Source organism: Enhydra lutris, unplaced genomic scaffold (assembly GCF_002288905.1).
Source record: "Enhydra lutris kenyoni isolate GAN:26980312 unplaced genomic scaffold, ASM228890v2 scaffoldscaffold28, whole genome shotgun sequence".
Classification (NCBI taxonomy): Eukaryota; Metazoa; Chordata; class Mammalia; order Carnivora; family Mustelidae; genus Enhydra; species Enhydra lutris.
The window spans coordinates 21,862,901-21,876,189 of NW_019154112.1; the positions used below are offsets into that span (position 1 = coordinate 21,862,901).

The 13,289-nt window shown below is 37.3% G+C and overlaps 1 protein-coding gene across 5 annotated transcripts in view; it reads left to right on the forward strand.

Moving 5' to 3' along the window:
* The window catches only part of LOC111152335 (3-hydroxymethyl-3-methylglutaryl-CoA lyase like 1), a 193,958-nt gene extending 190,390 nt beyond the window's left edge, over nt 1-3,568 (forward strand). For 4 of the 5 annotated variants that reach the window (XM_022510832.1, XM_022510833.1, XM_022510834.1 and 1 more), the window contains one exon: nt 2,464-2,565. In XM_022510832.1, coding sequence (XP_022366540.1) covers nt 2,464-2,565 — 102 coding nt within the window. Of the gene's footprint in view, nt 1-2,463 lie in introns of all 5 variants that reach the window. The other variant, XM_022510835.1, reaches the window with a different exon arrangement.
* The last annotated feature ends 9,721 nt before the right edge of the window (nt 3,569-13,289 follow it).

A 13,289-nucleotide genomic window follows, 5' to 3' on the forward strand; every position in this document is an offset into this window, starting at 1 on the left:
ATTTCATTTACAGTAGCTTAATCATTTCCTGTAGAATTGTATGGCCATGACAACAACTGAGGCAAATTAGATTCTTTCTTGGAGGTTTAGATGAGTGAATTGATCTCAGCTGATGCTTTGATGCATATTATGTATCAGGTCCTGTTCTAGAACTTGAGGACTGAAATGCACATAAACCATGGCTTCATTCCTAAGAATTCAAAATTTAAGGAGAGAATGGTTACATGGGGTAGGTTCTAAAATTCAATGAGCTACCCAGACTAGCAAGCCAAGATTCTCTGTAGAATCTAATGTTACTATGGCTACCATGCCAGGTCACTTACCAAGAGCCACTAATTTGACTTGCAAGATATTTCGGTTGTTTGTTCTTTAATACCCATACTGTAGCTATGTTGGCACAATTCCCTAGTTCTTTCCTGGGTATTCAATTCTCCACCCTGGTGTGTAGAACTTCTGACTTGCCTCTAAATTCATTTTCCATGTTACCATCAGAGGATGTCATCCAAAATACAAATAAGAATATGCTTTGTTTCTGCTTGAGCTGTCATCATTGGATTCTTACTTCCTATAAGGCAAAGCTGTGTTCTTTCACCTAATATGGCCTATTCATGCCTTTTCAGGTCATCTCTGCCCAACATTCTACATACAGCATGGCATTTTTTTTTTTTAGATGTTTTTTACTGTTCTTCTGCCTGCAGTGTCCCCTCTGTCCCCTTTCTCAACAACTCATACTCCCCAAGCAAGACTCAGGTCAGAATTTACCCTTCCTCACACCCTTTCCAAACACACTCCTCTCTACTTTCTTTTCCTCATTGGGTTTACTGCCCCATCATCAACCCTCATAATCATCTAGGCATATCTCTATCAGTGATTTTAATTGTAATACAGGAACCACCCCCCCAACAGGGTCCATATCACCTGCTTGATGCTCAACAGTCTGAGGATAGAAAACTCATTTTACATGGGGTTTTTGAAAACCCAGAACATATCATAGTACATGAGACATATTTAAGCACCTGGCAAATGATTCAATAATAAATGTAATGTTATTATATAATGATATCTTTTAGGTAAAATGATAAAGGCAAAAGGGATTTTTTTTTTTTAACATAAAATGTCTGCAAATCCCAGTGCATACTTGTCAATGGAATTCTTAGAAAGCAAAGAACACTGGTGACTAATATCTTTCTAGAATCCTTTGCTGGGTATAATTCAAAAATGGTAGGCACATGTAGCTAATTATTCATAAAACTTAAATAGGATTCCATTTAAGATGTCAACTAAGATGTGCTGAACATACTCTACCTATAGCTGTTCCCAGGACAGGACAATCTCAAACCAAAGCAAATGTTGAGACCTGAAGAACTTTATAGCAAAAAGACAATGAGACTCCTAAGTATCATTTTACAAAATTTTCTTGACTACTCTCAAAAAGAGAGAAGTAAACTACAAAGGAAACATTGCTCTAAAAGTTTCTAGAGAGAATTGACTGTACTAGAACGATGATCTCCTTATGATCACTGTTATGAAATGGTCCTGTATTTTTATTTGTCTCTTTTAAGAAAATGACAGACTTACATAAATATTAAGAACTACTTAATAGTAAGGAAGCCTGAGTCTGTTCAGTTTTAAGTCAACATTGTTTCTATTCCATGGTAAGGCAAGACACAGGAGTTTATGAAATGCTACCTGAGGGCAAATCTCTGGCTAATCCACCTAATGCTCTACCTCCCCTATAGTGACAGCTGAGGTGCAGAGTGGAGACCTCGATGGGGATCTTTTGTTACATGGGACCCAGGAGATGAGGAGCATGCCCTGAACTTGGCCTTCATACCCAACTGCCTATCTGTCTTTCATGGATTTACCTAAGCTTTTGTTGATCCTGTTTATGCTTTCAAACAGTACAACTTCTCAGGCAAACAAGTTCCAGATGTGTACTAATACTACTCCATTTTATTTGACCTACAACTATTTCCCTCAATATCACACCAGTAGTGTTTCTGAATACCATTGAAATTATACATTTACTTTTCGTGTATTGCTCATAGGCTTATCAAGTTGTTTCTTTATATAGTAAAAAGGTTCTTTCTTAAGTCATTATCTGTGAACTCCTCAAACCCTACTAATTTTAATTGCTCGCCACTGGTATTTTGTAGATTGTTTCTAGTTCTATTATTGTCCTTCCTAGAATTCAGATACCACCCCGAATTACATGGAGTTTTTTCAGGTATGGCCAGCCTATGATTTTATTTAAAAGTCAGATTCAAGATATGCTTTAATAAAACATAAAAATTTAAAATCTGCTGATTGTGTGATTCATGAAGAAGACAAATGTTACTCTGAAATCAGTGAGTAACATTTTGTTTAATAATTTCAAATTGTTAATTAACTACTAATAAAATGGAAAGCTGTTTTGTTTTCTTTCTCCCTAATCCACCTGGTATCCCTTCTTTCCCTTAACAGGGTGTGAATCTTTACAAAGTGATGGAAGCTGGGGACTTTATTTGCAAAGCTGTGAATAAAACCACAAACTCTAAAGTAGCACAAGCTTCCTTTAATGCTTGACGTGGATGAACCTGTGACTCAAGGCTGGGAAGATCCATTTCAGCTACAGATACTCATCTGAAAATCATTACTGTCAACTTTTTCTGAAATGTGAAGTAATAGACAAGAGTGGGAAAATATAATTTTAAAGAATATTACTGGATGGATTACAAAATCGGTGGAAAGCAATACCAATCATTGGTAAATTGCAAGCTGAAGCTATATAATACAATTTGTAGACCTGCTTTTGAACTTGGAGAAAAGTCTACTCTTTTGCTCTTATAGAAATAACTTTTAATTTAGTAGATGTGAAAATTGACTTCAGATTTCCCTAAGTATCAAATACTGTGTTAATACTTAATCAAGCTGGCTTAGCACAGTATACATATTGTCAGTAGTTATGAGCTCCTGCATAGTGTGCAAAGTGTGTGGCCTTGATATGCATTATGCCTCTGGATCTTAACTTTCCATTTGCCAAGTCAGTTAAATTATGGACCAAGCGCCAAATCTCCATCTGACCATACATAATTTTTAGCAATAGAACTTTTATATTTCTAGTATGGTTAACATCTGTTAACTATTTCAATGACTTTATCTTGTTCCAAGAGGCTGTGGTCAATGGCAAGACTCCATATCCTGGAAACATTACGACCTCCCATGTTTGTTATATGTATCCAGTTTACCATATTTTCTCTTTCATCAGTAAAAACCAGGATGGTGTTACTCAACTATTGAAAAATATAAGGTCTGACTTTCATCTCAATGTCTCAGTTGCAGTGTTAAGAATAGATTGATATATATATTACAATCCACTTTGGTAATTTTCAGATCACATCCAAATTGCCAAAAGAAAGGTCACTGTAACCCTAAGAATATTAAGGCAGTTTTTAATTGAAAAACAAACAAAACAAAACAAAACACAAAAATGAAAACAACTGTTTTCCATTGATTCAGGTCTACTTTGATTAAATCACATCATTTTTTTGGTTGACGTTATGGTTATTTTTAATGTTGAAATGACTGAAATTTAAGCTCTTGTAATAGACATCATTGTCAGAAATAACAAAAATTAATATGTCAAAGTTGAGAAGAGCAGGAAGACTACGTTAAGAAAAAAAACATTTCTTTAACCTATGCAAATCACAAAGGGACAGAATTATTAAATGTGGGTCTGAACCATCAGTTCTATTACGTATGTAGACTTCTCCAGTAATACTTAGTGATCTTATCTTTGAATAAATTTGAATATAACTTTAAATATGAAGGTGAGCATTGTGGACTGTCTATTAAATATTCACAACTATTGAAATAAAAAGTAATTCAAGAAAATATGAGAAGTAATGATTATAACTCAGTTACTCTAAAGACATTCGTAATAAGAATCACAAGGAATGCATATTGGTAATTGACAAAAGCACACTAAATTCCCACAGAAGAGGCTAACTCATCAGGTTATGATGGGTGTTGGAGCAAGAGCTTGTTATCCTGAGTACTGAGTAACTCATTGCATTTGGGTTAATGTTGCCAGGGGGACAGTGCAGGGAGCAAACAAAATCATCATTCTTTATGGATCTACCTGTTATATCTCCCTGTGAGTCTCTCCACCAAGAACACAGCCCTGTGCACTGGGGACAGTAATGGGATACCTGCCCTAGAGTGCACAGCAGGATGCATACCCCGTCTTCTGAGGAGATTGGATCTTTCTCTCTTATGGAACTGTGAGGTTCTTAGTTTTAAGCTACCTGCAAAAAGATCTGTTCATGCAAACTGCTTATAGAAACAGCCAGGATTTGTTGTTTTGAAACACAAACCATGGACTCTCCAGAAGGCAGAGCAAGTGATCCAAAACCCCGGGTGCAGCTTAGCACACACTTAGCTCACAGCTCAGTCTACAGATTCATTTCCGAGAATAACTCAATGTTTCCTCTTCACACTCACCACAAGAAAGTTGATGTTTTAGTTTTCGGTTATCCTTTCCCTACCCAAACCATCTAAACCTTTCTGCTAGACTGGAGTTTCATTTCTGGTTTGGGGGGTGGGGGGGGGAATATCACTTAAGCATATAAAACCATCCGAAGTCCACAGGCGGAATCTCCCCAAAGCCACATTTCAACTAACCAGGAAACCTTGTAATCACTGTAGGACCCACCCCAGCAACCCACACATAAACCCATACCAGAGTTAGCCTTGGGGAAAGGGTTAAGAATGGCAAAGCAATTATGACCTTTACTGAAATACTTAATAAAAAAAAAATCTTTTATGGCATCTGCCCTTAGGGAAAATGTGACATATTTAATCACAAGTTTATATTTAATGACCTATTATAGATGAAAACTAAAATGATGTCCTCTGAAGACTATAAATTTTCCAAGTTCCAGATTCATGAAATTCACCAAGCAAATAAATGGTAATGGACTAGGACCTTCTGAGAAAATGTAGGATGCCCCTTTATGTTATTCTGATTACTCTAACATTTACTTCCTTTTTAGCTGCTCTTATATGGCTACTCACTTCTGTATATGTGCATCCCATACCTCCAAAATGATTGACTCCAGATATGAGAGTGACAGGTTATACAACATTGAATAAGTGAGCCACAAATATCCCTATCAGAATTGTCAAGAGGAGATCAAATGAAGGCCTGGGCAACAGCCAGAAATCTGAATGGAAGTAACAGGCCGGTGAGGAGTTGCTGTGAATACCAATAACCATTTGCAAATTGCTTTTGTGAGCTAGAAAATATAAGTTTTGTACCATGTGGGGTAGACCCAGAAGTTAAAAGAATAGTTTAGGAGACAGGGAAAAAGGGAGGAAGATTTTGGGCAAGGAGGGAAGCAGGGAGGAAAGGTTGAAGAACAGAGGGGGAGGAGGAAATTTGGTGGGGGAAAAGGGCTGGAGAGAGGGGTGAGAAGCTGTTGTCTGCCTTGAGCAGCCCCAAAGGAAGGCACATTCTGCTATGGTGGAGTTGCTGCTATAAATTGCAAATAAAAAGCCTTGGGGCGCCTGGGTGGCTCAGTGGGTTAAGCCTCTGCCTTAGGCTCAGGTCATGATCTCGGGATCCTGGGATGGAGTCCCGCATCAGGCTCTCTGCTCAGCGGGGAGCCTGCTTCCCCCCTCTCTCTGCCTGCCTCTCTGCCTACTTGTGATCTCTCTCTGTCAAATGAATAAATCTTTTTTTTTTTTTGAATAAATAAAATCTTAAAAAAAAAAAAAAGCCTTAAGCTGATAAGCTTTGGAAACAAAATTCTCTTCAATAGTTAAGAAATACTGCTTTTCCACCAGCACTTTATTCAGAAGCTCAGTATGTTCCAAATGAGAAGTTTCTCTGCATTGTCCTCTTTGTCTCAGGGTTTTGGCTCATCATCAGGCCCCTGCTCCCCAGTGTCACAAGATGGTGGGTACACTTCCCAGCCTCACATTCCACACAGTGCTCAGCAGTTGTGGAAGCTTTTATTCTGATTTTTTTTTTTTTTTTGATCAATGAAGAATATTTTCCCAGCATTAGAAACTTCTCATGTTTCAATGAGAAGAACATTACATGCCCCTCCTTAAACTTTAACTTAAGACGGGAATAATACATTAAGATAGACCAACTAAGGTCATTGGTGACCTTCAACAAATCCATGAAGTGGTGGAGGAAAAAAACCCTGACAGGAGCACATTTTATGATGAAATGGTGGAGAATTGAGGCAATCGAGTTAACCCTAAGGAAAGACCATATTTAGCTTCTCACAGATAGGGACAAAAGATGGAAACAGGAGAAGTTTTAAAGTTGAGGAGTATGCATTTTAAGGGGAAAGTACATGATCCTGCTAATTTTTGAAATGGGAGGAAGTAAGGTCTTCATGCATCAGTTGGGGGTGGAGTGAGGGCTGGAGAACAATGGTAAAGCTTGAAATCCACCTAGAGCTCTGTTAGAATTTATTACTCCATCCAAGTTTTCCAGTGGCTGTTGTGCACTAAGTTCAGGAGTAAGTATCTGTCCTCCTGCTAACCTTACCACTCCATTTGACATTTCACCTCCTGGAAGCACTTCTTGACCCCTAGGGACCACTCTGTGCACGTCCCACCACTTCTCTGGTCCCATGTCCTCTACTTCTGATATTTTGGTCTCCTCCTTCTCTCCTTTGTGTTTAACTACATACCACAAATACAAATTTTCTGACATCCCCACCAGTCAAAATGCATTCCACAGCCAACAGAATTACCATTGCTTGGGACCTTTAGAGAAATAGTCTCTCAGGCTCCATCCCAGGACTCATACTCTCTCTAAAGTTCAAGAAGCACGTGCCTGTTTGATACCTCCTCTTGGGTGTCTAATGGGCACCTGAAACTTTGTATATTCAAAATACCTGTACCTGTTACCCCTCATGCGTTGTACTATAACCCAAGGTCTTTGTTCCTCAAACAAACCAGATTCAAACCCACCTCAGGTCCTGTAAGTTGGTTATTCTCTCTGCCTGGAATGCTTTTCCTGGCTCTCAGCCTGGCTCCTTCTGATCAGTCATTCAGGTTCAGCATAGATCTACCCTCTTTAGTAAGTCTTTGTGGACAACCCACTCTAAAGAAAGGTCTTAATGACTTCTCTCACATTAACTTGTTTAACTTCTATTATAGAATTTTTAACCCTTTGTATATTTAGTTGTTTATGGTCTTTGTTTCCCCAACAAATAGATGCTCCATGAGAACAAGGACTTTGCTACACCTTCTTTAATTTTACTTCCTTAGTGCTCAGAACATATTGCTCAGGCCTAGAACTGTAGCTGTCTAGTAAATGTTACAGAGAAGGAAAAAGGATAGAAATGAGTTTAAATCAAACATTTGGGAATTTAAGGAAGGAAACCATTCTACCTGAACTGTCTTTTAAATATATTTCTTAATGTTTTTCCTGAGCCCTTAGTCATTCATTAGGATTTGTCTTATAATGGTTTGACAACAAAGCTTATTGAAAATCCTTAAAAATCTACATTGAATGAACTCTAGAATGGATGCATATATATACCAAAAAGGTTAAGACATGTTAGAGAAACTAATTTGTCAGAGAAATATTTTTAAAGCAGGAATTAAGCCATCCAGATTGATATAAAAGTGATAATATTAAAAACCTTCTTGAGTTGGAAGAAAAGCATAGCTACTTTAAGAATTGCTTATAGTTCCTCTCTGTATCTCCCTCTGTGTATGTATATATCCCGCTATGTGTCTGTATCTCTATGTGTGTGTGTGTGTGTCTCTCTCCATGTCTGTGTCGCTGTGTGTACCTCTCTGTGTCTCTCTGTATTTCTGTGTGTCTCTGTATCTATGTGAATCTGTGTGTGTGTGTCTTTCTCTGTGTATCTCTGTCTCTCCATGTCTCTTTCTGTGTACCTCTCTTTCTCTGTGTCTGTGTGTGTCTCTGTGTGTGTTATATATAACATGGATATAACCCTCTATTCTCCATGGCTGACACAAACTTACTGTCTGTGGTCTCCATTCAGGCTGCCCATTTGATCCATCAATGGAAGGAGGATGGGAGTGGGAGTGTAGATAATCATACAGATGCCTGGACTTCACCTCCAAAGACTTGATTTAGTTGGTGTGGACTAGGATTTCAAGCACACCAGATGATTTGTTTGTATTTTTTTCTCTCTCTTTTTAAAATGTATACAAGGCAGTTGCATGTGAAGCCAGAGTTGAAATCTCTACTCTAGGATAGTGATTTTCAAAATGTGGTTCTAGGAGGCACCTGGGTGGCTCAATTGGTTCAATATCTGACTGTTGACTTGGCTCAGGTCATGATCTCAGGGTCCTGAGATTGAATCCTGCACTAGGCTCCATACTCAGTGGGGAGTCTACTTAAGGATTTTTCTCCCTCTGCCTCTGCCCCTCCCCCCACTTGTGGTCACACTTGCTTTCTCTAAAATGAAAAAAAAAAAAAATCTTAGAAATAACTAAAATAAAATGTGGTTCTAGGACGAGCAGCATCAGCAACAAAGCTTACATTTTTCTTAGAAGCTTTATTCAGAAAAATGTGAGTCATTTAAGAGTCAGCTCACAAACTCCGGATCATTAATGTGTTTGTACTCCTGATATGAGGGGAAGGAATAGAGTACCAATACATTAGCATGTGATTACAATTTAACAGAAATGCAAATTCTTGGGCCCCAAGCCAGACCTACTGAATCAGAAGCTGTGTTTTTACAGGCTCTCCAAGGCATTCTCAGGTACCCTAAAGTTTGAGAACACTGCTCTAGAGTGAATTTCTTTCCACAACAGTGATTTACTACCCTTTTAATTGAGGGGGAAAATGAGCCAGAGTCAGTTTATTACAAGTTCCTCATTCACACAGCAAAAGCATCCTCTCAACTTAACTCCTACAACCTAAACAACCATATCACTTCACATTTGCAATGTGATAAAGTCTTATAAAGTCTAAGCAGAATATGCAAAAACCTATCAATGTCTCCTGTCACATTCCTCCCCTTTACGGTTTCCCAGCTCCATAAAATGCAAGTTCCATGTTAACAGGGTCATCATCAGAATTGTTCCAGGAGACTCGGATCTGAGATAAATTCCACCAGTTTTCTGTATACAATTCTTCAAGATTATTACAAGTATAAAAGTAAAATAGAGTGAGTGCTAGGGAGTATTTGGGATAGTTATAAAGGAAGACTAGACATAATGCCTCAGCTGAGGGAAGAAGACATTGTCAACAAACTAGTTTGCCCAAGGAGAGAAAAGGTGTAATGGATTTACTATATATCCATCAGTCTTGAATCTTGTGGCAGCATCTGGCTATTACTCAATGGCTACACAACCTTGGTCAGTTTACCTAGTAACTTTAAACTCCAAACCTCAGCTCCCTTCATCTGTAAAACTTGAAGAGTAGTCCTTATTTATAGAGCTCTTTGATTTGATGCAATACTTACAAGTGTTTGACAAAGTACTGGACACTTAGTAAGCGTTCAGTAAATGTTAACTATTATTATTTTTATTATCCCTTTCTATGGAAGTGCCTTACAGTGGAATTCCATTATGAGTTGTTTAACTCTCAGGCTCTTATAAAAGATCACCCTTCATCCTGTTCCATGTAAAGTGTGCATTGTCTTGAAGAGCTTTTCGTGATCCCAGAAGAGACCACTCACCATCAAACCCCAGAACCATATAATCTTAAATTGATAAAGTCTTATGCTTTACTTATTATGTTACATCATTAAGTTATGCATTCTGAACTAATTGCTTTCTGCATTTCCTGCAACTATAATTTCAGTAAGAACTTATTATGAAATTTTTTACAGAGTAAACCATTTTATTGAGTAAATCTGTTTGAAGAATATCACAGTAGGCTCAGTCTCCATGTCAGACATCACCTAAAGGCAAGAATTTCATGAAAATTAGCAATTTGTCCTATTCTTTTGGCAGTTGGACATGAGAGCAGGTAGATTTGATGTTCAATGCTACATGAGTTGCCAGTATTCATCTGGTGGGCTATCTAGCTAGGCAGGCCTTGATTTCTTCTTGTTCTATAGAATACTATTCTACATGCTTCTTTTATGAAGCTTTGTTGTTGAAGAGAGCTCTTCTCTGCTTCCATGGGAGTCAACTTTCTTCTGTTCTGAACCATAGTATCAAGCTTACATGGCATATGGAAAGGATTATACTCTTCTAAGAATTGAGAAGAAATGAGAAGAAATACCTCAGAACTTCTGAGAACTCTCACCTGAACATGCCTTTCTCCAGCTAGTTCTTTAAGGTCCCTGTCATTGATAAAGTTGACCAACATATCACAAGTAGCCAGACCATTATCCTGAAGCATCTGAATTCTGAAAAGCTGCTTCCCAATCAGGGTTTCTCAGTGACCTCTGTATCTGTATGTGAATGAAAATGTATTGGGTTGTTGGGCAGACAATCAGAAAGCATTCTACAAGGCCAGCAACACTGTTAAGAAAACACTGTTTACTGTTCCTAGGAGCTTCATCTAGGTGCCACTGGATCATGTGGGAGTCAGCTGATAAAAATCAATATTCTGAATGTGTGTATACACCAAAGGAGAGGGGAATAATTGAAATTGAAATACCAGAAAAATTTTTTGAGAATAGTTAATTTGAAAATAATTAGTTTGTTAGATTTTGTTGCGAGAAAACAATGTATGCCCTCCATAAAAACTTTCTATATTCTCATTTTAAAACATTAGTAAGTGACTATTTTAGTTCATCTAAAAAACTAGTTCACCTACAAAACTAGTTCGTCTCAATAGTTTTCTTTTTGAAATGCATTTGTTAAAAACCTAAAAATCTTATTTATTCTGTTAAGTATACAAGAATAACTGATAAACATTAGGAAAGCAACATATTTTATTGAAGCTCAATAAAACTTTTTCTAAAAATTGGAAGATGGGATTTAAAACCTAGGTCATGGTTTTATAAACATAGTCCCAAATTTACTTCTATTTAGGTTCATTTGACTTTATAGCTTTCTTCCCTTCTTCTAGCACTGGTGAGATATAACTGACAAACATTGTATAAGTTTAAGGTACACATATGTTGATTTAATATCCTTACATACTGCGAAGTGATTACTAGCACAATAGTTAGCTAACACATTCACCACATTATATAATTACCAATACTTTATAGTGGTGATAATATTTATCATTTGCTCTCTCAGCAATTGTCAAGTATATTATACGGTATTATTAACTATAATCATCATACTAGAATGGTGTTTAATGGGACTAGGGTTGAAGAAAATGGGCAAATTTTGGTCAAAGAGTACAATGTTCTAGTTATAAGATGACTAAGTTCTAGGGATAGAACATCTGGCTCTTTTTTACAGAAGTCTGTACACTCAGTTACCTATCACATCTATGTAAAGAAAAGCCTATCTATGGACCTATCTTTAAGCAAAAAACAGTACATCTTGGGTTTGTCATCTCTTAAGGTCTTCATGCATGATGAAGATCAGAGACATTCAGATTAGAATTATGAGCAATAAGAAGGGAGAATTATGTGATGACAAATGTTAGAAACGTGTGGAAGTAGATGTGTTTCTGTAAGGGGTTTACATAGGTAAAGGACAACACAGACACTGCCATGCTCTTAGTCTGCTTCTGCCTCCTGGTGGGTTATCACTCAAGAGAGGAGACACTATTCCCTGGACTCATTGGACTCAAACAGTATACCACTATCATTAAATATTTTGTATGTGCAGGAAAGGTTGCGCTGATACTGTTAACAAAGATAGTATCTACCATATTTTATTTTTACCTTTTATTAGTAGTTAACATAATACTAACCAATTCAACTATCTACATTATTAACTAAGTCTCTATCCAAATGATATTCAGTTATTTCTAAAACTTGATGCAAGAGGTATTTTCAACTTTCTAGATAATTCAAAAGAATGTGATTATTTTTCTAGAACAATTTCATTGAACCATAAACAAACACAGTAACATCACTCGCAGAATGTCTGAATAGGTGCCTATAGTTTCAGGTCAGCAGTTCTGAAGGGGTGTCATTGATTTCTATCTTTGTTTGCTTAAAAAATATTTTTATAACTCACACCTTGTATATAGTACCACTTATCTATATGAATTAGGGATAGGCTGTTAAAGATGCAGGATTTTCCAAGTTGAATGAAAATTTCCACTTTACATCACAACTATCTAAAGAATCAACATTTCTGTAGGAAGTATTATTGTCATGGTCAGGAATTTATTCTCCAGTTTTATTTTTTTTTTAAGATTTTTATTTATTTGAGAGAGAGGAGTGAGAGAGAGCATGAGAGGGGAGAAGGTCAGAGAGAGAAGCAGACTCCCCATGAAGCTCGGACCCTGATGCAGGACTCGATCCTCGGACTCCAGGATCATGACTTGAGCTGAAGGCAGTCGCTTAATTAACTGAGCCACCCTATTCTCCAGTTTTAGGAACTCCTCACAACACACAAGGCCATTCCCAATATGGATTTCATCTATCATTCAGGTTTACCTTTGTTATCTTCTACTTCCTACTTTGTTATCTTCTACTTCCTACCCTCCACAGCCTCTGTTCAAACACCCTCAAAATCAAATACTACTCCTCAATGTTCTGCCTCTCCCCATGCTCATGTCTTGGCTTCTGATAATTTCTCCCTTGGGTAGCTCTATTCCTCCAGCATATTCCCACTGGAATTTGTTAATACTCAATCGCTGTTCAGTGTGATTATTCGCTATATACCCATTTGACTGGACTGTGAACTTCTGAAATTCATTCTGTATCATATGTACTTACATATCCCCAGTGACTCTCACAAGATCTAACAAATTGTAGGATCTCATGAGTAGATGTTGCAAGAATAAATGAATTGACATACTTTTATCTTTTCTTTTAGTCTTTTAGTTCATTAGTTAGCAGTCTCAGTTATTACTGAAATGTACAGGGCAAAATGTAAGCCCTGCCCTCAGTACACTAACACTGTGTTCTTTTGGGAAACTGACTTTATCTTCCTAATTTGAAAGAGCTCTCACTCTTAAGTCACCTCTTGGCATATTCTATTTCGCCTACTATTTAAAAATCCGTCAAGATGGAGAAGCTCAGCAGAATCTCAGTTCATATCCAAGATATATTTGATGTGTGAACCACTTTTTCTACAAATGCCTCACATACAAGTTAGTATGGTATTAATGAAAATTATAGGTTGTCTTGTGGGTTAAAAACACACACACACACACACACAAACACACACACACAAACACACACACACAAACACACACACACAAACACACACAC